Source organism: Diospyros lotus, chromosome 14 (genome assembly GCF_014633365.1).
Source record: "Diospyros lotus cultivar Yz01 chromosome 14, ASM1463336v1, whole genome shotgun sequence".
NCBI lineage: Eukaryota > Viridiplantae > Streptophyta > Magnoliopsida > Ericales > Ebenaceae > Diospyros > Diospyros lotus.
In genome coordinates, this window is record NC_068351.1 from 21,978,588 (window position 1) to 22,004,510 (window position 25,923).

A 25,923-nucleotide genomic window follows, 5' to 3' on the forward strand; every position below is an offset into this window, starting at 1 on the left:
GTGTGAAGGCCTAGGAATGGTCTAGGAACCAAAGTGCAAAGGCGCAAAAATAATTTAGAAATCAAAGCATGAATACGCTAGAACAGTCTGAAAATCGATGTGTGAAGGCACAAGAACAGTTCAAGAAATCAAAGAAAATGCAAAGATCGTTAGAATGATAAAGGGAAACCTAGCATCAAGGGTGCAGAATGTGTGAAATAGGATTATGAGCCAAAAACGCTAAAAGCACAAAAATGGTCTAGGATAACCCATAATCAAAGGCAATAGATGCTCAAGAATGATTAAGCATAACCTAAAGTTAAAAATCGCAAATTGCATGAGATTGGATTAAAACCGAAAATACAGAAGCATAAGTTCATTGTCAACAAAAAACTAAGGAGAAGGGGCAGTAAGAATAACGCATGTCCCACGTTCATAAAGGACTAAGGAGTTGGCCCGATGACTCATCAAAGCCAAAAGATAGGGTAGTGACGATGTAATCTCCCTCAATGGAAAGTCTTATGAAGGAACAAGTTACCCACAATAGACTAGGGAGCCATATTACATAGGGCCCTACTTCGTCCCAACCTCACCTATGCCATCACCTAAATGCAATCTAGTGATCTACCTATGACTAAAAGTTGAGAGATGCTTCGCTTGAGCTCTGTTCATCTTTAATGGCTTGCCCCTAAGAGTTTCTCCCTAAAAGCCCACAAGGGTAATTGGTTATAGGCAACTAAATCTAGATTCCACATAGCTGATAGGTCCGACACTAACGACAAGCAGAGGACCGAATGTGAGTTCTTAAGTCCAGCCTCAATCTACACTCTCATCATGATTACAAAATCCTTGTCACTTCTTGAATCGAGCCTAGACTTCCTTACTCTAAAACTGGGAAGCAGACGACAAAATGGATTTTTATTCGAGATGATTGATTTTCATACAATGGGTCATTTATAAAATCGAAGTATGCTACTATTAAACGCCATCCTTCCATCTTAACCTCAACCTATATGGTTGGAAGATCCGAGAAGAGCACAAAACACAAAAGCTCACTAAAGTGGGCAATACACGAGAATGATCTAAGGCTCATTACCCAAGAAACTAAATCGCAAAAGCATCGAAGTGCAAAAATGAGCAAACACAGAGCCTAAGTCTTAAAACACTTGATGAAAGAGAAGTAAGGACATGGCATACCACAATCTACTCTTTAAATCCAAGAAACTAGAATGAAAGAGTGGGGAGCAATTAGTGTGTCATGAGAAAAAAACTAAAAAATAAATTAATACACAGATTAACCCAATATAACTAGGACAACCTGGTGATAGAAGGTCGCAAGAGATTTGCTGCCAGTGACCAATATGGCTCACAAACCAACAAAGGAGACTGCAAAAGGTCTCCACGAAAGGCGTTGGCCACGAGAATACCACAAAATCCACAAGCGCTTCTAAATTAGTGAAGGCTACTAGCTCAGAAGAAGGCCATAGGGGCTCATTGGCAAAAGAAGGTCAGGCTTAAAAAGAACCATAGGCTTGCGACTCGAGGCAAAGATTGCTACCAGCTTGGAAAGAGCCACAAGCTTATGATGCAAGACGGAGACGACTATGGGTTTTTAACTCGAGGTAAGACCACTGCGGGCTTACGACAAGAGGCGGAGAATGCCACAGGCTTGTGATGCGAGACAAAAATGGTCGCGGTCTTATGACGTGAGGCAAGGATGATCACCAGCTTAAAGACAACACTGAAATTGCTATGCAAGGTGAAGATAGCCGATGACTTGCAACGCGAAATGAAAATGGATGCAAGCTTGCGATGCGAGATAGTGACAACCAGGGGCTCAACGACAGTCGCAAGCTTGTGATGCAAGACGAAGACAACGATGGGCTCAAAGACTGTCGCGAGCTTGCAACGTGAGGTTGAGATAGCCGCGGGCTTGAGAAGTGAGGTGGAGACGACCACAGGCTTGCGTGGTGAGAAGGAGATAGCCATGGGGGGCACACCCTAAAGTCGCCTAAAAGGTCACCTAAGTGACCCCGCGGCCTTAGAGGACACGAGGGTGATCTCGAGGTTTTAAAAGGCATGAGAAAGGCCTCGCTGCCCCTTGACCTCTCAATACTCGTGGGAAACTCCCACGACACCTCATATCCCAAAAACGACGACACCATTACCAAAGTATTTCCCCAAATACGGAGGAAGGTCCCACACAATGCGTAAATTAGATAACTCCGACATTCGAAAATCCTTTTAGGAAAAAGATAGACAGCCATCTATAAGGAATTCTATCCCCAAAAATGGCAAGAAAAACGCTACCTATAAGAATCTTAATTATAGCCAGGTTAGGAAAGATCATGATAGACGTTATCTGTAAAAATTCTACTCCTGGACTACTTCAAATTGCTCTATGCTCCTTTATAAATAAATAGAAACTCATTCTAGAAAATGTACGTCTTTGATATTGATAAAAAATTGCTCTACAATTTTTATCATCTTCAGTGTCTGACTTAAGTATTTGAGTGTTTGCGCAAGGACCTCCTTATGCTCTCTAATTATTTTTTCCTTACAGACTCAGATGGCTAGACGACAACATTTTTTTGTTAAATAAATTCATTATTGTATCTTGCCAAGAAATACAAGGATAGAATGAAGATAAAATTGAGATGGGTTGTTTGCAGCCATTGCATATTTCATAATCCTTGTCTCTATCAACTTGGTTGTTGTAAAAAATTAGTGGTTGGTTTTCACTACAATGGTTAATCTTGGTGATTTCCTCATACTTTGCCTTTAGTTTCATGTTTTTGATCATTAGGGCTACTATATTGGTTAATTCATATGGTACCGACAAGTTGATCTGATTAACCTCTTATTTGGAATCCCTAAAATTAAACATGACATAATAAGAGAATGTGGTAAATAAATACAATCAATGATCAATGTTGGTCTCTTAGGGTATGGCCACTCAAGAGGAGGGGTGAATTGAGTGATTAAAATTTTTCTTAATTTTAATAAATATTCTTGATTAATGATTTTATTAAAAATATATATTTGATAAATATAATAAATTATATTTGAAATTAATAATAAATGTAAACCACAAGATATAAAAAAAATAAATACAATGCGGTATAACATAATTTATAGTGGTTTGGTGTCTTCACACACACCTAGTTCACTCTGCCAAGGACAAACCACCCTTGGGATTCCACTAAAATAATTTCACCAAAGGTACACACTATCTCACATTGAAAACTAGATACACACCTAGATTACAACGGGTTCTAGGCAAACACTACACCAAGGTTTCTTCCTAGCTTACCTTGGAAACTATATTCACCTAGATTTTAATAATTTTAGGAAACGTATACAATCCACAATAGTAATTTAAATGTTACAAATAATTTGTCCACACTTGGACACAAATAAAAAATTAAGAACAAATTATACGATATAACAATATTTAAATAAATAAATAAATTTGTAACCTCAAATGAAGAAGTTTGGATTTGTCGTAGAAGACTTGAAGAACTTTTCTCCTCTTGCCTTGTGGCTCTTCCGTGGATATGCAATAATATTTCGAAAGCCTTGGATTGCTTGGATACTTTGTTTGAGAGCGTTTGAAAGCTTTTGAGTGGTTTGGATATGCAATGGAAGTACTTGGATACTCAAAAAATAAGTTTAGGGGGGATATTTATAAGTATTTTAGCCACTAAAGAAATGGTTAATATGAAGTTTGAAATTAAGAAAATGTTTAGACTTTCTCAAATAACAAGAAAACATGTCTTACCTTGAAATTAAAAAATGTTTAAACTTTCTCAAACAATAAGAAAACATGTCTTACCTTTAATTCAAAAAAAAAAAAAAAACTTTTTGGATGAGAAATTAAGATTTGAAAATTCAAATATAAGGTTTTGAGACATAAATGATTAAAACAAGAAAATATGTATAAAAGCAATCTCATTTAATTTAAAATAAATTTACTTTTGTATAAGTAAGAGAAAACATATATAAAAATAAGTCTCCTTTAATTCAAAATTTAAAAATTCAAATATAAGTTTTTGAGACATAAATTATTAAAACAAGAAAATATGTTTAAAAGCAATTCTCTTTTAATTCAAAATAAATTTACTTTTTACATGAGTAAGATAAAATATTTATATTATAAAAATATTTTTGTTAATTATCAAAATTTAATTAATATGAGAGTAAGTTGACTCAACAATCAAGATAAGTTCCAAAATAGGAAAATTTAACTTTGGTGGCTCAATTTTAGGTTTTGGTGACTCTGAATCAATAGAATTAAGGTTATCATCTTTATCAATGTCTGTTTTGCTCTCCCTAAAAGCATTGAAACAAGATTAAGGGAAGCAAAAAAAAAGAAAAAAGAAAAAAGAAAGAAGTACCATCAACTATCAGGGCAAGTTCCAAAATAGGAAAGTGCTCATTTGGGTGGCTCAATTTTGGTTTTGGTGACTTTGAATCAATAGAATTAAGGTTGTCATCTTCACTAATGTTTGTTTTGCTATCCCTTGAAGAATAGCAAGATCAAGATGAGCCAAAAAAAAGAAAAAAAAAATCAACTATCAAGACAAAGTCCAAATGGGAAAATGCTCATTTGGGTGACTCTAAATCAATAAGAGTAAGGTTATCTTTGTCAATGTTGGTTTGGCTATACCTGGAAGCTGAGAAACAAGGTTAGGATGATTAAAAAAAAAAAACATCAATTATGAAGACAAGTTCCAAAATAGGAATGTGCTCAATTGGGTGGCTCAAATTTAGGTTTTGGTGACTTTGAATCAATAGAATTATGGTTTGTCAACTTCACTAGCTAGTGTTTGTTTTGCTCTCCCTTGAAACAGAAAACCAAGATCAAGATGAGCCAAAAAATAGGTAAAACTATTATCCAGGATAAGTTTCTAATGAGGGAATATTTTACTAAGGGCAAAAATACTATACTACCCTTGGAGATCCCCAATATGGTGCCGCCACGTGCCTGCCTCAAGAAAGTGCCACGTGTCACCTATATCTTCATCATTCATCTCATATTTGATTTTGAACGAGGTTGACTCAGTCAACCGAGATTCTCTCCAACGTCCGGTTCAGAAGTTATCTTATCTCTTCAGAGTGTGCTTTACCTCATCTTTAAATAGAGGTCGACTTCTACAGGTATGGATCATCTGACTCCTAGTTCAATTTCCATTTTGGGCATATTTCTTCTACTGACTTGAGCGTCGAAGTTCTCCCGGGGGATTATAGCCCCGCCCCTGTAGGTACTTGGTTCGAGGCAGACCTCGGTGATCGGTCCAGTATCATCATTTGGCGCCCACCGTGGGGCCGGTTACTTTATCTTACCTTATTCGTCGAGTACCTCGGCCGAGCTCAAGTTTCCTCCCGTTATGGCGACAAGAAGAAATCCATCATGAGCTACTGGGACCCAGCCCGTCCCAGATCAGAGTCAAAACCACCCACCTGAGAGCGGCCCCGTCGGGGGTCACCCCCCGAATCCCTCGCCACCTCAGGATCGTGTCGCCCAGCTAGAGGGACAGGTCCAACATCTGACGGAATTGCTCAACACCTTTTTGGCCCAACAGCAGCCCCCAGAGATGAGACCGGTGGAGCACTCCAATCATGATAGTCGACATCAGGGGGATCGCCACTCTAATCATAGAGAATTCCGAGGAGGTGAATCCCCCCGCGCTGGGAAGGAGTCCCATTGGGACGAGAGACGGAGCGGACCCTCTAGGCGTAACGAGTACGGGAAGCTAGGCTCGGAGGAGGAGGAGTCCTCTAGTCCCGATTATGCCCAGGCTGGAGGGGCTCAACGAGAAAGACGTTTGCAGCATTTGGAGAGGGAGGTTGCAGAGTTGAGACAGAGGGAAGAAGAGCCACACAACATTGTTTCTAATCAGCTATTAAGTCGGGAGATCATGGCAATTACCCCATCCGAGCGCCTTCGAATCCCAGCTATTAAGCCATATGGAGGCACAACTGACCCCGCTGATCACTTAAATCTCTTTGCCTCTCACATGATGGTCCAGGCAGCACCTGATGCTATGTGGTGTAGAGTCTTCCCAGCCACTTTGGAAGGACATGCACGGTCCTGGTATTCAAGTCTGGCACATCGCTCGATCGCTAACTTCGGACATCTTCGGAATAGGTTCTTGGCTCACTTCGCTCCCTTTCGGAGGCACCGGAGGTCTACCATGACCCTCGTGAATCTCAAGTAGAACCAAGGGGAGTCGTTAACAGATTTTGTGGCCAGGTTTAATATGGAGGCATTGAGCATTGAGAATCTTGATCAGAGTATCGCTATGGTGGCCTTTCAGAATGCCTTGAGGGTTGGCCCTTTTACCCAGTCACTGGCTAAGAGGCCTCCCCAAACATTCACAGAGATCCTGAGCTGAGCCACCAAGTACATTAATGCCGAGGAGGTGATGTGGGTCAAGAGAAGTGAATACTTAGATAAGAAAGAGAAGAGAAGTCAGAACCGAGAGCAAAAGCTTGAAGATAAATCGGGCTGACGGGGGGAGAGGTTGGTCCCTCGATGGAGTCCAGTCAGGTTCACCCTGCTTAATACTCCTCGGGCTGAGATCCTGGCCACAATCGAGAATAAGGATTACTCAAAAAAACCGAGACCCATGAAAGCCCCGGCTAACAAGCGGAGTAAAGACAAGTATTGTCAATTCCATCGAGATCATGGACATGACACGGAGGAGTGCCATCAACTTAAAGAAGAGATCCAGGAGCTCATCAATCGAGGTTTCCTGAGGAGGTTTGTAGCTAAGGATACAGAACCACAAAGGGGTGAACGAAGGGGATCAAGGAGCCCCCCTCGCAGGCGCGGTAGATCTCAGGAACGACGCAGAACCAGAACCCCGCCCCGAAGAGAGAATCGCCTCGGGGATGGGAGTCCTCCGCAACAGTTGATTTTTCATACTTTAGCGGCTAGGGTGGTGCCAGGCAAGGAGTCGGGGGAGAGTTCTGATCTGCATCGACGTCCGGGAGTCAAAAGGGCTCGATCAGGGGATGTTATCTCCTTTACCGATGACGACTTGCCCGGATATCCGGTTTCTAATGATCCGCTAGTCATCACCACAAAATTGGGAAAATGGGAGCTTTGGCGGATTCTCGTGGACCCGGGGAGCTCTTCTTAAGTTTTATATCGACAAGCCTTTTTAGGCATGGGATACGAAATGGAACAGTTGAAGCCCACTCGTGTCCCCTTGATTGGATTCGACGGGGAAGTGGTATATGCGGATGGTGTCTTCCAGCTCTTGTTGACTCTTGGAAAGGGTTCTCAGTTTGCCCAGGTCATGTTAGACATTTTGGTAGCGGATGTCCCCTCGGCCTACAATTTGATCCTCGGAAGATCGGGGCTAAATGCTCTGCGGGCTGTGCCGAGTACTTATCACATGGTGCTTAAGTTCCCCACTGCGGCGGGGGTTGGAGAAGTCAGAGGAGACCTAAGGTCTGCCCGGGAATGTTACATGGCATCCATCAGCACAGCTAAGGGTGTTGTGCAGGAGCAGTTAGAGCCGCAAGAGGATTCAAGACGGAGACGGAGCCCTACTGTGGGGGAGGTCGGGATTTCCCCTCCCGCCACTGTCAGTTTTTTACTAGAAGGCCCAGAAGACCCAAAGACTGTTGAGCCAGTGGATGAGCTTATAGAGGTACCATTGGACTCGGACATAGTCGATAGATGCGTGAGGGTAAGCGCCCAATTGAAAGACCCTATTTGGACCCGGATTGTATCCCTTCTTTGCCAATATGCAGATATTTTCGCATGGTCAGTCCACGACATTCCAGGCATAGACCCAGCAGTAATGACGCACTGTTTGGGAGTAAAGCGGGGGTACCGACCTGTCATACAAAAGAAGAGAAATTTCGCCCCAGATAGGGCAAGGGCCATAGAGGCCGAGGTGGAAAAACTAATGGCGGCACGATATATTCGGGAGGTCGATTATCCCGAATGGCTCACCAATGTGGTTTTGGTTCCTAAGGGGGAAGGTAAGTGGAGGTTATGTATTGATTTCACTGACCTCAACAAGGCTTGTCCAAAAGATAGTTACCCACTTCCCCGGATCGATGCCCTAATTGATGGCACGGCCGGATGCCACCTCATGAGTTTCCTAGATGCTTTTCAGGGATACCATCAGATCCCGTTGCATAAAGAAGATCAGGAGAAGACAGCATTCGTCACTGATCGGGGCACTTATTGCTATACTGTTATGCCTTTTGGCTTAAAAAATGTAGGGGCTACATACCAACGGCTCGTGAATAGGCTCTTTCAGGACCAATTGGGTCGCAACATGGAAGCCTACGTGGATGATATGCTAGTGAAGAGCCTGCTGGCAGAGGAGCATCCGACAGATCTAGAAGAGTGCTTCAAAACCTTGCGCAGGTTCCAATTGAAACTTAATCCTTCTAAATGCGCTTTTGGTGTCTCTGCAGGAAAGTTCCTTGGGTATATCGTGCATCATCGTGGGATAGAGGTGAATCCCGAGAAGATTAAAGCGATACTAGACATGCCGACCCCGAGAAGCATTAAGGAGGTCCAGCAACTCACTGGAAGAATAGCGGCTCTAGGGAGATTTCTCTCCCGATCGGCAGAAAAGGGCCTCCCTTTTTTCAAAGCCCTATCCAGGACCAAAGATTTTGTCTGGGACGTTGGGTGCCAGGAGGCTTTCAACGAGCTCAAGGAATGTCTAGCCTCACCGCCAGTCCTTACTAAGCCAAAGATGGGTGAGCCTCTATACCTCTACTTGGCTGTGGCAGAAGAGGCAGTGAGCTCGGTACTGGTGCGTGAAGAGAATAAGAGGCAGAGGCCAGTATACTACACGAGCAAACGATTGTCTGTGGCAGAGGCTCGGTATTCCCCCATGGAGAAATTAGCATTTGCCCTGGTTGTCTCAACGAGAAAGTTACGACCCTACTTCCAAGTGCATTCTATCATCGTGCTTACTGACCAGCCTCTAAGGCAGATTTTGGGGAAGCCAGAGCTCTCAGGGAGAATGTTGAAGTGGTCAATGGAGTTAACAGCATTCGACATAGAGTATCGACCTCGGTCAGCTATTAAGGCCCAGGCCTTAGCTGATTTCATCGCCGAAGGATTTGGTCTTGGCAGACCTCTAGAAGACAGCCTAGGACCATGGATGTTGGCAGTGGATGGCAGCTCAAACTCTAGGGGCGGAGGAGCTGGACTAATGATAAAGAGCCCTGAGGGTCAGTCCTGGTTATACGCTCTGCATTTTGAGTTTCGGGTGTCTAACAATGAGGCAGAGTACGAGGCCCTCATAGCTGGGTTGAGGCTCGCAGCACAGCTTGGGGCGAAGCATCTCAACATACAATCTGATTCTAACCTTGTTGTTCAGCAGGTGAAGGGAGATTACAAGGCTAGGGAGGACCACATGTCCAAATATTTGGTTTTCGTTCAGGAACTGATGAGTCGTTTTCAATCTGTAAAGATTGAGCATGTGCCTCGATCCCAGAATATGGAAGCAGACACTTTGTCCCGAATCGCATCGGCCTCTTTTCCAACCAATTCTAGACAGATTCTTATCGAGACATTACCTCAAAGAAGCATTGATGAGATGGTGGAGCAGCTATGTCTCGATCTAGAGCCAAGTTGGATGGACCCTTTTGTTAGTTATTTGAAGGATGGAAAGCTACCAGAGAGTGACTTAAAGGCCCGAGAGCTAAAAATGAGGGCCCAAAAATTTATACTAATCAACGAAGAGTTGTACAAAAGATCCTTCACTCAACCACTCTTGAAGTGCGTAAAGCCACGTGAGGCTGACTATGTTTTAAGAGAGATCCATGAGGGAATATGTGGGAGTCACATAGGAGCCCGAACTCTTTATCAGAAAGCCCTTCGACAAGGGTACTACTGGCCAACTATGGTGTCTGATGCAGAGTAGCTGGTCAAGAAATGTGAAAGATGCCAATGGGTCTACAACCTAATTCATGTTCCTAGCGCCATGCTTACCCACCTGGTTCAGCCGTGTCCCTTCGCCCAATGGGGGATTGATATTCTGGGTCCGTTCCCGCCTGCCGCAAGTCAAGTAAAATTCTTGATCGCGGCAATAGATTACTTCTCCAAATGGATAGAGGCCGAGCCCCTGGCCTCAATCACTGCGCGAAAAGTGAAGCAATTTTTATGGAAGAACCTGGTTTGTCTGTTCGGGATCCCGCGGGTGATTGTTTCAGATAATGGGACCCAATTCACAGATCGAACGATCAAGGAATGGTGTCAAGAATTGGGGATCAAGCAGCACTTCACCTCAGTAGCTCATCCACAGGCTAACGGACAGATTGAGCTTGCTAATAGGACTATGCTCCATGGATTAAAAGCCCGGGTGGACAAGGTAGATGGAAGTTGGGTGGACGAGTTACCGAGCATCTTTTGGTCTTACCGAACCACGAGGAGGGGGTCCACCGAAGAGACCCCATTCAACTTATGTTACGGCTCAAAGGCCCTTATTCCGGTAGAGATCGGGATCCTAACTTTTAGGGTGGAGCATTTTGATCCAGAATCCAATGAACAAGCCTTGAGGAATAATTTAGATATAGTGGAGGAGCTTCGGGACGAAGCAAGGGTCCGCCAAGCGGTTTATAATCAGCGAATTGAGAGGTACTATAATTGAAGGGTGAAAGCTCGGAGTTTTCTACCTGGCGATCTAGTCCTTCGACGAGCGAGTGTGAGCAACCCCCGAGACTCCAACAAGTTGTCGCCGACTTGGGAAGGCCCCTATCGGGTTATTGAGACCCTCAGGCATACCGGCTTGGAACTATGGACGGCACTCCAATAAAGAATGCGTGGAATATTCAGAACTTGAGGAAATTTTATCAATAATGGGTTACCCCCAAGGATCTTGAAGCTATGTATGTTTCTCAATAAAACCTCATTATTGTTCTTTTTATATGTGCAGACTGTCCTACGGAATATAAAAAATAATAAGAAGAGGGGGCAAGAGGCAAAAAGGAAGGAAAGGTTTTCCCTTCCCCGAACTCAGTGGCCTTCAAATGGAATTTTTTGAGTCCTTTCATCCCCACTGGAGTTAGCAAGAACAAAGGGTCAAATATGGCCTCAAGAGACCACCCCTAATAAAAAGGAAGAGTCACGGGTCAAATATGGCCTCAGGGGACCACCCCTAATAAAAAGGAAAAGTCACGGGTCAAATATGGCCTCGGGGGACCACCCCTAATAAAAAGGAAGAGTCAAGGGTCAGATATGGCCCCAAGGGGACCACCCCTAAAATAAAAGCAAAATAGAGGGGCGAGAAATCAGGTAACAGAGATCACTTGGCTCAAACTATTACAAAAAAGACCTAACTACGAAGCATTTTTATTCAATGAAAGATCAGAAGTCCAATATAACCCAAACTTGGGGAAAGAAGATACATGCAACCAACAACTAGGTTTCTTCTTCTTTGGACTCCTCGGATTCGTTTGCTGGGGCTTGGGAGGATGATGCTCGGCTGAGCTCGGCGATCAAATCTTCCATGGACCTGACGGCAGCAAAACTGAGGTCAAGATAGGCTCTTTGCACCTTCTCCGTACAGCGAGTAAAACCTCTCTTCCATACCCCTTGCAGCTCATGTCTAATAAATTCTCTCACCTCAGGGAGTTGGGTGGGGTTTGCATACTTCTCTTCAAGCTCCCGGTTGCGCTCCCGAGTCCGTCCTAACTCTTCCTCCAGGGCATGGTGGCTAATCTCGAGCCCCTGAAGGCGTCCCTCAAGCTCCTCGTTTCGTTGATGTTGAGCCCTCAGATCCTCGTCCTGCTGCTCGATGGTCCTATGGCAGTCGGCAAGGGCATTATCCATCTCCAACATCCTTTGTGAATTTCTCGCCATTCGCCTTTGGAGCTCGTTATGAGCGACAATACTTTGTTCAAATAGCACAAAGTTAGAATATAGGGGACGAGAGTTCTCTATATTAAAAGTCCGAAGGGCTAACCTGAACCAAGCCCTGGCCGTAGCAAGACTCCAAGGTCTCCGAAGTCAGGTCGACGACCCCCTCCATGTCTGCCCGAGTGGGAAGGCCCTGAATAAGCTGAGTCGCCACCCGAGCTTCGCTGCTGTGGTCTGTCTCTTGGACATTCTAGTTGGGTCGGTGAAGAGCCCTGGCGGGAATAGGCGCCTCTTCTTCAAGCATGTCAGAGAGGGGCTCGGTGCCTTGAGAGCCTCCTGTTTCGGTGTAGGGCAGAGAAGAGTGGGACCCGGAGGCTTTTGATTTCTTGTGCCGAGGTGGGAGCCTGGAGTCTCGGGTATGCCTCTTGGCATTCTTCCGGGCCCGTTAGGCCTCTTCAGCAGCCTGTTTGTCGGTCCCCCACAGCTCCGCATCATCAATTATCTTGGCTGCAAAGCAAAATAAGATCAAATGTCAGAATAAGGAAGCAAGCAGAAATTAGAAACAAGAAGCGGAGCGAGAGGGGGGGAAAAAACAACCTAAGGGAGTGTCGGCTGCTGGGCAGGGGTATCGACATAGACCCCCGAGAAACAGGGTTTATTAGTTAATCAACCTGGCGGTACTGACGTGCTCCAAACCCATCAAAAGCTCGGCGTCCCTCCTCTCTAAAGGGGTCATTTCAAGAGGGAAATTCTTACGGGAAGGCCGACGCCAGGCGGTGGGCACACCCATAGTAGCGGAGCCGGATCCCATAAAAAAATACCGATTTTTCCAACCTTTTAAGGAGGACAGGATGTCTACGAGAAACTTACAGCCAGGGTATGCCATGAAAGAATAGCAAAACTCGGACTTATCAACACATACGAGGCGAAATAATTTTAAAAAGAGTTTAGCTTAATTTGGGGACAATACCTCTCCCTCGACAACATATAATGAAAGATACTAAGTTCCTCCACCCGTTGGGCACTAGTTGAGAGGGAGATAACCCTACGAGTCGAAAGATCTCGGCAAGGGTGCTTTCGAAAGGGAACCGACACCCTGCTTCAAGAGAGGTTTCATAGATGGTTAAACCCCCCGGAGGGGATTGATGGGCTCTAAGGTTAGAGGGTGTAGAATACCAATAGCCCTTAATGGGGAGATGATATTTCCAGGCGAGTCCGGAGACCTCATCCTCGGAAAAGGAAGAATAGGCAAGGGTTAGGTCATCAGGGAGACCATTATGGTGGAGCTCTAACTCTGTGTCAGTATCATTATCAAAAGATAGGGCATGAGGACGAGGCCGAGAGGTCCCAGCGTCTCCTATTTGCCTACCAGACTGGGAAGAGGAGCTAGAAGAGCTGGAAGAGTCCGAGCTATTCCCATCTGAGTTGCTAGAGGAGGCCATGGAGATTGACTTACCAAAGCAATGTGACATGGGAAGAGAGACAAGAAAAAGCCACAAAAAATAAGAGAAGGGAGGCAAAGGAATACCGGCTGATGAGAAGAATTCCAAGGATGGAAGAAAAACGCACGAGAGAACCCTTAAGAGGGAGCCGGTCTGTCCCTTGATGAACTTGAAGGCACCACTTAGAATCTCTCGAACCCTGTGAGAATCCTGCACAAAAAAAAAAAAAAAGAGAGAGAGATAAGGGGAAAAGAGGTCTCAAGGTCGAGACCAATGGCCTTTTAAAAAAAAAAGGGGGGGCAGGGAGTCCCTCTCGCGGCCGAGGCGCGAGGACTCGGCCGGCGCGGCCGAGGCGCGAGGGCTCGGCCAGCGTGGCCTCGGCCCGCGCGCACGGGCAAGCTGCGCGCCCGCGCGGCCGAGGCGCGAGGGCTCGGCCAACGCGGCCTCGGCGCGCGCAGCCTGCTCCAAACGTGGCCGAGACCTCTGGTCTCGGCCACGCAAATGAGAAAGCGTATTTAAAAAAAAAAAAACTGAAATGAAAAAGCAGATAAATAAAATAAAAAAAGAGAAGAGGAAGATAAAAGATCTCTTACCTTTTCACTACACTCCCAAGTATGTTTCCACTCCAATAGTGTTTGTGAGGAGGGGACCATCCCCACCCCCCTTTTTATAGAATTCTTGGAGGGCCATGGGGAGTGGTGATGGGATTTTTAGTTGGGAAACGAGCCAACAATAGCCAATAATAGAGCTCTTTAATCTTATTCATTTATCTTTTTTGTAAAACCTCTTTTTTCAAGAAAGCTGAGAGGACTACTCCTTCAGCTGCTCAAGCTCTTCTCCCTCGTAGCTCAAGGAGTAGGGGGGGCAAGTGATGAGGGAATATTTTACTAAGGGCAAAAATACTATACTACCCTTGGAGATCCCCAATATGGTGCCGCCACGTGCCTGCCTCAAGAAAGTGCCACGTGTCACCTATATCTTTATCATTCATCTCATATTTGATTTTGAACGAGGTTGACTCAGTCAACCGAGATTTTCTCCAACGTCCGGTTCAGAAGTTATCTTATCTCTTCAGAGTGTGCTTTACCTCATCTTTAAATAGAGGTCGACTTCTACAGGTACGGATCATCTAACTCCTAGTTCAATTTCCATTTTGGGCATATTTCTTCTACTGACTTGAGCGTCGGAGTTCTCCCGGGGGATTACAGCCCCGCCTCCTGCAGGTACTTGGTTCGAGATAGACCTCGGTGATCGGTCCAGTATCATCAGTTTCAAATAGAAAAATTATTACTTTGGTGACTCTGAATCAATAAAAGTAAGATTGTTATCTCTTTGAGCGTCTGTTCGGATATCCCTGAAAGCATAGAAACAGGATTATGATGATAAAAAGAAAAAGCCCATCAATTATGAAGACATGTTCCAAAATAGGAAAGTGCTCACTTGGGTGTGGCTCAACATTAGGTTTTGGTGACTTTGAATAAATAGAATTAAGATTTGTCATTTTCATATAGCACGAGAAAGCCAAATCCTATCCAATCCCTATGATAACTCTCCTTTGCTACCACATGTCCACATGTTTTTTTCTTTTTTAAGTAAATCTGGCTACCACATGTTTTGAGTATGATATTTATTATACCAAATGCAACCTCCAAATGAGGGGACCAGAAGACACCACGATAGCAGAGAATCCAAACTCAATCCTGAGTTCCTCTTAACTTGGAGAGAGAGAGAGAGAGAGAGAGATAAGTCATTGAATGATACCCAAATAGAATTTGAGGCAACAAAGACAAGAAGAAGATGGAGAGGGAAACAGACCCTTCCACGTGCAGGGCCAGCTGCTTTACAACCACTGTTCCACTCCTCTTGTCCCCATGTAATACTTTCTTCTTCTTCTTCTTCTTCTTCTTCTTCTTCTCTCTTTCTCTCTCGCTAGACTCTAAACTCAATCCCGAGTTACTCTTAACTTGGAGAGAGAGAGAGAGAGATGCTAAGTCATTGTATGATACCCAAATGGAATTTGAGGCAACAAAGACAAGAAGAAGATGAAGGAGAGGGAAACAGACCCTTCCACGTGCAGGGCCAGCTGCTTCACAACCACAGTTCCACTCCTCTTGTCCCGATGTAATACTTTCTTACTCTTCTTCTTCTTCTTCTCGCGCTAGAGAGGACATTATTAATTCTTCAGTTTCCCACCCGGTTTTAACACTATTTTGTTCATCTGTCTTCTACAAATTTACATATTTCTTCTGTAATCTCTTCTTCCACTCTTCTATTTACCTTGATATGATTAGGATTTTCTAGATCCAACTATATATGTTCCCTCTTTTTTTTTTTTCCCCTTCAACGATTGCCAAATTACCTTTTTAATTGTCAATTCATTCACTTTTCTTGTACTTGGTTCTTTCTTCTCCTTGAACTTGTTGTAGTAAGTATTTCTGTCGGTGTCCTTTTTTCTTCTTTTTTCCATTCCATGCAATCATTATTTCCATCTCTATTCGACCTTACAAGTTAATAATAATAAATAGATCCACAGGCAACCTTAATTTCTCTCTCTTTACCGTGTATTCAACCTTAATATCAAAATTAACCAACAATTACCATGTATTCAAGATCTAAATATATGACAATTTCCAATAATAACTATCTTCTTTGCATTGAATATTTTCTCGCCCTTGGTGATATCCTCTTTGCAAATTGCTTGGGATATATTTATTGTTCCACTCACGCATGCAGTACATGAAACTCAGGTCCAATTGGAGAGTTGCAGAGGCTATGCATGGGCTGGGAGTGGGCGACACACTGGACTCCACTGTCAATCAAGCCACATGGCACAGTGGAATCCCAAATCTAGCACTGCAAGCTCAACAAACCCAAGCTCCGCCTGGCATGAGTTCCACGGGAAAGTGGGGCACCACCTCGGAGGTCGTGCGCTCAACCTCGAGCTCGAGCCTCACAAAGAAGAGGGCTAGACCGGAGTCCGATCAACAGACAGAAAACAGTACTTGTTTCCATTCCTCAGCTCTGAGCTTCAAGACGAGAATCACTGAGGAGGATTCAGCTTGCCATGGTGGATCGGTAAAACATGCTGCTCAAACATTATATTCTTATTGCTTTGCAACTCCCAACTAACGTGGTAATATCATAGAAGCACTCTAACTCTTAACTCTAATTATAGAATATATATATATATATATAGCAATATCAACATATATAAAAAAAGAAAATTAAAAAAAACATAGTAGTTTGAGCAAACATGATTAAAGTGTGTCTCACACAAGATAATGTTGATATCTTCTGCTTCTTCATTTTCCTTTTCTAATATGCCTCACGAGTCAAACCAATTTTAGAAATTATGCAAGTAAGAGGGGTTCCTACACAGTCAGATCCCAAAACATTATTTTTATATGCAATTTTAATCAATTTTTATTTATTTTTTTGTTACTCGAACCCCATAACTCTTCAATCGCAAAATTATTTTATCATTATTAATAAAACTTACCCTTGTAAATAATTTCTTATTATAAAAGTAACAATGATCTAAAATGATGTCACATTCTATATTATTATTGATATTTTAGATACTAGGTTTATAAATTTGGAGAGGGGATATTATAATTAATTATTAGGGTAGGTGAGCATTTAAGACATTGAGGTGTCATGTCCCCATTTTGGTCACACCTTAACATTCAGCAACCACCATGGAGTTGGAGTACACATTTGACACACAAAATATAAAAAATGCATTGAATGCACCATCCAAAAGAGTCACAATGAATTTGTGTTATATGTAGGGAGAAAGTTTGAGGAATGTAACAAGTTTTTAAATTTAATTGGAATTTATTAAATTTAGTTAGATTTTGGTAAAAATTAATATTTAGTAATTAATTTTTAATATTTAATATGTCTAGACGTAGATGTTGCCAACATATTAATTAAAGGTATATTTATATAATATATTAAGGCTTTGGCTGATACTTGTTAGACTGAATTTAGTGCATTTTATTTTTCAGTATTTAAACACTCTTATTAATTGATAATAAATATATGGTATTTTAAAATATTTTACTAATTAATAAGAGTGTTTAAATACTGAAAATGATGTGTATTAAAGGCACTTAAGGCACTAGTTAGAAAAATTCACATATTAAAGGTTTAATTACCAAAAACACCCACCTTTTACTATATTTTTAATTATGTACTAAACCTTTAACTTCTTTCAAAACTAGAGCCAAACTTTTAATTTTATTTCAAATTTGTACCATCTTTTGTCTTCAATTAGAATTATTCGTCAAAAAGGCTTTAATGTATTCATTTCATCCAAAACTGATCATCTTATAAATGGTAACTTTAAGAATCTTAATTTTATGTTATTTTTACTTTCAACATTAACATTAATGATCTTATGGTAAGACATGGCCGGCTTTTTATATTAATTCACTCGTTAATTAATTGTAGTAGTAATTATGTCTATTATTATATATATAAACATGAACAGGAAAACCTAGAAGATGAAGGAGAAACCAAAGGAGAGATCATAGGCCGCTCTCACTCCAAACGGCGAGGCCGAGCTGCTGCAATAAGGGTACATATGTGCACCTTCTTGTCTCAATGCGCATGAATTTCTTAATTTTAACTAAATTTGATATATATATATATATGTGTGTGTTGTAATGAACGGAAGACTCAGACACAACAACACAAATATTCACAGAATTCAAAAACACTTCCGACAGAATGCAACACACAACTTACACAAATAATAAAACGCAAGCATACAAGGAAAGAAAAGGAGATAAACTTTTACTGTGGTTCAGAATAGAGCTACATCCACATTGAGCTCTAATAAGAAGAGCTCACTATACTATTTGAAGAAAAAGCTACACCCTTAATACATACAACTTTCACACTCACTATATATCAGTGGTTTTTTTAACAAAGTAGCCTCTCAATCACAAATACAGATTAGAAGCAAACCCTATGAACTAGCGATTACACAAAAAATATAAACATAGAGAGAGAATGAAAACACCCTTACTCACCAAGACCTTCTGCTGATCGCTCTACCCTCGCCTCTCTTCTTTCTTCAATTTTTCTTCTTTTGCCAATCTCGAGGAACTGTAGAATATATAGTGAATCTGAGCGGTTGAGATTGGATCCAAATAAAGGCAGTATCGACTGCCAAGGATGAATTGTATAACACAATTAACAGAAAGGGCCAAAGGACAATCAAGGGGCGTCAAGCAGAGCAAAAGTCGCTGATGGTTGCCAAGTGGCCATCCATTAGGCACCCAATTTTTGGCTACTGAGGTTACCGAGTTTACCTTCCATCAAAATGACATTGTTTGATGCTTCACCACACACAACAATCTCCACCTTGAAGCATCAAGCGCGTAGGGTGAACCCATTCCCCAGAAATAATGCAATATGTTACAATTCCCACCATCATAGCTCATGTCAGTTGTTAGATTAACCAACTTCGACATGCAATAAGCCCAAGTAGTGCTTGAACTTGGCTGCAGTCAGAGCCTTGGTCCTTATATCAACTGGATTATCCTCAGTTGATACCTTCTTGATATTCACAATTTCGGTTGACACCAGTTCTTGAACAAAGTGATACTTAACATCACATGCTTAGTCCTTTAATGATACACAGGATTTTTACAGAGATGGATAGCACTTTGACTATCTAAGAATACCACCACTTTGCTTTGGAGCAAATGAATTTCATTTAGGAGGCCTTGAAGCCATATGGCTTCTTTGAAGGCATTTGTGATAGCCACGTACTCTACCTTAGTGGAAGACAACGCAATCAGAGATTGCAATTGTGACTTCTAGTTGATGCAATTTCCTCCCAGGGTAAAAAAGAATGCTATAGTGGATTTTCTGGAATCTTTATCCCCTGCAAAATCTGAATCTACAAATCTTACAAGATCAAGTGTATCATATCTTCTTTTATAACATAAGCTAATATTAACAGAACCATTAATGTATCTTAACAAGTATTTCAAGGCATCCCAATGAGGTTTCTCAGAATTTGACATAAATCTACTTAGCAAAGAAATTGAATAAGCAAGGTCTGGCCTAGTACTAATCATTGAATACATAATGGTTCTAATTGCATTTGCATATGGTATATTTTCCATCTTAATGATTTTAGAATTAAAAGTGGGGCACTATGACTTTGATAGAAGAAAATGTCTAGCTAAGGAGACCGTTACAGGTTTACATTTATTCATACCAAATCTTTGTACTGCCTTTAACAAGTAATCATGTTGATGTATTTTTAAACTAAAACTGCTTTTATCCCTCTCTATTTTCATTCCTAAAATTTTCTTAACATACCCTAAGTTCTTCATGTCAAATTTCGTATTTAACATAGATTTTAATTCACTGATTTTGGACTTAGATTTGCTAATTAACAAGATATCATCTACATATAGCAACAAATAAATAGGAATATCTGATAGTGTAAAATAGAAGCAGTTATCATATTGACTCCAAACTAATTCTTGTTATAAAATGGTCAAATTTTTTGTACCATTGTTTAGGAGATTGTTTAGGCCATACAAAAATTTATTTAATAAACAAACATGTTGAGTTTTAATTGAATCGAGGTATCCAACAAGTTGTACCAATATATTTGTTCATCTAGGTCACCATGCAGGAAGGCAGTTTTAACATCTAGTTGTTCAAGTTATAGATAAAAATGCACAGTAACAGCAAGCATTAAACAGATAGTTTTAAACTTGACAACTGGTGAAAATATTTTATTATAGTCTATACCCTTTCTTTGAGTGAAACTCTTAGCAACTAATCTTGCTTTGTATTTAATTGACTCAGAGGGAGACATGCCTTCCTTTAGCTTGTACAACTACTTACACTGAATTAATTTTTGATTCTCTAGCTTGGGAATCAGTTCCCATGTTCTATTTGCAACAAGAAAGATTATTTCCTCATCCATGGCTTGCTACCATCTGCCACTGTCTTGAGAGTTGACAGCCTCCTCATATGTGGAAGGCTCATTGTCCCTCAATTCATTTCCTGCAACCAATGCATAGTACACTAAATCCAAATAAGCATACCTAGAGGGTGGTCTTACCACCTTTCTGCTCCTATCCCAGGCTAGTTGATAGTCACTAAGATCTTGTTGGGAATCATTAGCTTGTTCCTCCTCAATCTCAAGGTCATCTGTTTATTCCTCATGATCAGAATTGTGATCAGAGGTATGATCAATAAGAGATGTAACACCTTCCAAATTTGGTTCAAGTGTGGTTGGAGCACTTAGCTGGTCATTTCCTACAGCTGGTTGCTCCACTTGATTCTGAGTATCTCCTAAAATAGCATGATCATCTAAGTTTCTGCCCACATTAGGTTCTACTGTGTTTGTTAACTTACAAGGGAATTTGGATTCATTGAATATGACATCTCTACTAATGATTATCTCAACTCCACTTGAATGCCTATCCTATAACCTATATCCCTTAGTACCTTTTGATAACCAACAAACACACATTTTTTGGATCTGGGTTCTAATTTACCTTCAGATTGGTGAGCATATGCCTCACAACCAAAAACTCTTAGATAATTGAAATTTACCTTCTTACTAGTCCATATTTCTCCAGGGCATTTAAAATTCAACACTGTTGAAGGGCTTCTATTGACTAAGTGAAAGCAATGGAAAGAGCCTCCCCCAAAAGGATTTAGGCATACCTAAGGTAAATAGAAGACACCTTACTTTTTCAACTAGGGTTCTACTAATTCTTTCAACCACCTCATTTTGTTAGGGTGTGTTTCTTACGTTCTTATGCCTAAGTATGCCCTATGAATTACAAAATGCATCAAATTTTCTATTGCAAAACTCCAATCCATTATTTGTCCTTAATACTTTAACCTTCTTATCAGTTTGGTTTTCTATTAAAATCTTCCAAGTTTTAAATTTTCTAACGTCTAATTCTTGGTTTTTAGTAGAACATCCAAACTTTTCTAGTGTAATCATCTACAGTGGAAAGGAAATAGCTGTTACTACCATGGGAGGGAACTTGGGAAGGCCCCCATAAATCAACATCCAGGTATTCTAGGCATACCTTCGCCAGGTAAGTTCCTTGATGGAAACTCAACTTGTGTTTCTTGACAGAATATATGGCTCACAAAAATCCAAGGATCCTGCCCAAGATAACTTTGGTTTTTTAATGCCTACAGACCTTTCAAGCTTATGTGACCAAGTCTCAAGTGCCATAAATCTATCTCATCAGAATTAACAGTGCAAGCAGAATGCATATTAATAGAGGATGATAGCAGCCATTCAAAATATACAAGCCATTTTGTACCAAACAAGATTAGATCATCACCCTTAAGTACATGCATGAAACTATTTTCTGCTTTATATGAAAAACCTAACTCATCAAGTGTGCCAAGAGAGATCAAGTTTCCTTTAAGACTGGGTACATATCTTACATCAGTTAAAATCCTTGTTTTGTTATCATGTAATTTTAAAGATATGTCACCAATACCTAGAACACTACATGAGTGGTTATTACCTATATAAACTGTTCCAGTTTCTTTATGGTTAAAATTTTGAAACCATTCTTTGTTAGGGCACATATGAAAAGAACAGTCTGAATCCATTACCTATTCATTTTCAACAGATGAACTAGAGACAGTAAGCACTTTAGCTAAACAATTAGAACTACCTGCATTCACATTTGCATTTCTCCCTTGTTTTTGTTTCCTAATAAAATCATAGCAATATTTTTTAATGTGTCCCTCTTTCCCACAATGGTAGCATTTCCACTTAGTTTGTTTTTGTTTTTCCTTCTTATCTTTCTTCTTTCCTTTATACCTTAGTCCATTAGATTGATCAGCATTACCTATGTGACTTCTTTTATCATTTTTAGCTTTCTCAAACAGATTATTTCCTAACTTCTTTGATGAATTTAGTTCAAGTTCTCCAGCCTTAATACCTAAGATTATAAGATCTAAACTAGGAACTATGCCAATATATCGTAAAGCATGTTTAACAACATCATAGTCATCAGGAAAGAAATTCAATAAAATCATTTCCTCATTGGTATCTCCTATTGCTTGGTCAGTACCTCTTAACAATAAAGTTAATATAGTAAATTCATCTATATTTCCATCCATTGATTTCAATGTATCAATCTTAAAATTAAACAACATGCCTTTCAGATTTATAAGATTAGGTGCAGTTATAACATCAAACAAAGAATCAAGCTTATTTCAGAGATCAATAGGGTTAGACATACCATCTACCTTTCGGATAACACTATCACCGAGATGGACGAATATCAGATTGTAAGCCTTCTTTCTTATTTCCTCAGTTCAAGCAATCTGGTTTATGGACCATTTTTGAACTTCTGGTTCCAATGCTATAAGCACTTTGTAATGAGAGAGTAGAACCCTTATCTTCTTTTTCCAACCACCAAAATCCCTTTTTCCATCAAATATTTCGATTTCAAATCGGGTGGATGCCATCTTCGCTTTGCACGAAGGTAACCTAGACCTCTAGATTTAGACTCACTCAGCACACACCCATTGACGATGAGTCTTAGCAAACCCTAGAGAACTGGTTTGACTTATAGAGCAAAGAACAGATTCCCCCAAAATATTAAACAACTCGAATTCTGACTTAAACCCTAGAACACGATTAATATAATCGTGCTCTGATACCACTATTGTAACTAGTGGAAGACTCAAACACAGCAACACAAATATTCACAGAACCCAAAAACACTTCCAGCAGAAGGCAACACACAACTTACACAGATAATAAAATGCAAGCATACAAGGAAAGAAAAGGAGACACAAACTTTTATCGTGGTTCACCCCAGAATTGGGCTACATCCATGTTGAGCTCCGACAAAAGAGCTTACTGCACTATTTGGAGAAAAAGTTACACCCTCAATACATACAACTTTCACACTCACTGTACATCAATGGTTCTCTAACAAAATAGCCTCTCAATCGCAAATACAGATTAGAAACATACCCTAAGAACCAGCGATTACATAAAAAATGTAAACACAGAAAGAGAATGAAAACCCTTGCACACCGAGACCTTCTGTCGATTGCTCTGCCCTCTTCTCTCTTCTTTCTTTGATTTTTCTCCTTTTGCTAATCTTGAGGAACTATAGAATATATAGTGAATCTGAGAAACTGAGATTGGATCCAAATAAAGGCAATATTGCTGGCCAAGGATGGATTGTATAACACAATTAACAAAAATAGAGGCGTCAAGCAGAGCAGAGACCGCTGATGGTTGCCAAGTGGCCATCCATCAGGCGCCCAATTTTTGGCTACTAAGGTTGCCGACTTTACCCTCCATCAAAACGGCATCATTTGATGCTTCACCACACAACAATATATATATATATATATATCTTATTACCATTTAATGTAATTATTTTTATATCCTTATAATCATAATGCTTGTATAACATTAGATTTTTGTATGGATTCGTATAGAGGCGTCGAGATAGGATAAACCAGAGAATGAAAGCACTGCAGAAGCTGGTCCCAAATGCAAGTAAGGTAAAGAAGATGGTGGCTTGGTCTGAGGCTAGCTACGTACTACTCATATTGCATGCATTCACTTACACACGTTTCTTGTTGTTTTATTTGGACCATGCATGAACTTGCAGGCTGATAAAGTATCAATGCTGGACGAGGTAATTGAGTACTTGAAGCAACTACAAGCGCAAGTTAAGATGATGAGTGCCAGAAACATGTCCCAGATGACGACGACGATGATGATGCCTCCTCTTCTTCAGATGCAGCAGCTACACCTTCAAATGTCGCTGCTAGCGAGAATGAGAATGAGAATAGGAATAGGAATTGGGCTCGGGATGCTCAACATGAGCACCGTGGCACGTTTTGCATCTCGGCCGCCACTCGTCTGTCGGCCCTCGATCAGCGCTCATGCTACAACGGCGCCGGCGCCTCCGGCAATTCCCAACCATGGCGAGCCTCGAAAAGCTCTGGATGCAACTATCAACAACTCAACACCCTTCATGAATCCTTATTGCTCGTTCCTACCACAAGTACGTGAAATTATACACATTAATTGCTTTCGAGTTGGCAAACTGAAATCATCTTCAACTTATATATATGTTCCAAATTAGGAATTATTTTTAAAAATAAAATAGATTATACACAGAACCCTTAAGATTTGATAAAATAACATGGACACCCCTGATAATAAATTTATGAATATGACGTAAACATCTTCACATTTTATTCCCCATCCCTTTATCCTCCTTTTTTGTGCAGTATATTGGATAGAATATAATAGTTTGTTGATCTTTTTGTCTTTATATTTATACTTCGGAAATTATTAAACTATCGTCAAACTATAAAAAATTAGATTGATAGATAATTGAATTTCAATTAATTTATCATACAGAAGAAAAGAATAACGATATTTTTATCATGCTAAAATTTTTAAAATCTATAAAATAATGATAAGAAAAAAAGTGTAGTTAAAATGGTAAGAGTCATGAAAAGTCCTGTCATCTCTCAAATATCAAGAATGTTCTTATTTTGTTAATAAACTTTAGAAGTGTTAAAAGTGCAAAGACTATGTGATAAGCCAAGGGAGTCTTCCATAACTATTTTTAACACGTCTATGTATAGGGGAAGTTGAAGTAGAGCAGGCCACATGTGACTCTTTTGAAGTCTATCCATGCATCCATTGAGAACTAATTTTGGTACACCAATTGAAAATGATTTGATATTACCTTGCGTTTTATATATATGCTTAAATTACTATATATATTCATGCCAGTACTAATTAAATATTGTTAGTTGCAGTCTGTGAACAACGACCTTTGCAACAAAATGAGAGCAATCTACTGGCGACCAATCAATCAGACAGCAGGTAGCACTTTGTTACCTTGGAGCCATGTTCAAGGGGGATGAGGACCTTACAATTGTTGCGGGCGTGCAAGGAGGTTGGACTTGGTCAAAGGGAATCTATTAGTTGGTCCACGAGTTGTTCGGGGCCTTATTTATTTGTTGCTTTAGTTCCTATTTTCTAGCTAATAATTTGGCCACTTTGCCACTATTTTAGGAGAAGTGGTTATTCTATTTATTATTTAATCTTAGGAGAAGTGGTTATTCTATTTATCTATTTGTTCGGAGCCTTATCTATTTGTTGCTTTAGTTCCTATTTTCTAGCTAATAATTTGGCCACTTCCTCACTGTTTTAGGAGAAGTGGGTATTCTATTTATTCCTCACTATAACTGGAAATTATGCAGAATAATAATCAAATTTCCTTCCCACATATCTTTTTTTCTCTCTCTCTCTCTTTCTTTTCTACTTTCTTTCACTATTCACTTTCCTTCAGAATTAGTCTGGTGCACACATCATTTTTAGTATCAGAGCACAGTCTTGGCAACCCGTGGGAAATCAAACGCAGAGTTTCACGATGAGGTCCAAGAAGTCATCACCTAGCATGAAGCTAACTTCAACCAAATGAACAACGCCATCCAAACTATTCTAATCAAGTTACAATCCCTACAAGCTTCCTAAGCAAAAACCACCAGTAAAGAAAGCATCAATCCTTTTGGCCTTGCAGAATCATCCCCCACCAAGCGCCACACAACTCTGATAATTCCCACACTCTAGGGGCTACTGTGTGG

General features: G+C 40.7%; 2 protein-coding genes across 3 annotated transcripts; both read left to right on the forward strand.

Moving 5' to 3' along the window:
• Positions 1–6,611: 6,611 nt before the first annotated feature.
• On the forward strand, positions 6,612–7,127 carry LOC127790941 (uncharacterized). Its single transcript, XM_052320675.1, has one exon. The coding sequence runs from the start codon at positions 6,612–6,614 to the stop codon at positions 7,125–7,127; it is 516 nt and encodes a 171-aa protein (XP_052176635.1).
• Positions 7,128–14,984: 7,857 nt separating this feature from the next.
• On the forward strand, positions 14,985–25,565 carry LOC127791213 (transcription factor UNE10-like). 2 transcript variants are annotated; one of them, XM_052321067.1, is made up of 5 exons: positions 14,985–15,139; positions 16,014–16,341; positions 17,762–17,848; positions 23,749–23,814; positions 23,925–25,565. In XM_052321067.1, coding segments are annotated over exons 1-5 (963 nt in total). In that variant the 5' UTR covers positions 14,985–15,137; the 3' UTR covers positions 24,405–25,565. The 2 variants fall into 2 exon arrangements, with proteins under 2 accessions (XP_052177027.1, XP_052177026.1); XM_052321066.1 differs by having other exon boundaries at positions 15,010–15,387.
• The last annotated feature ends 358 nt before the right edge of the window (positions 25,566–25,923 follow it).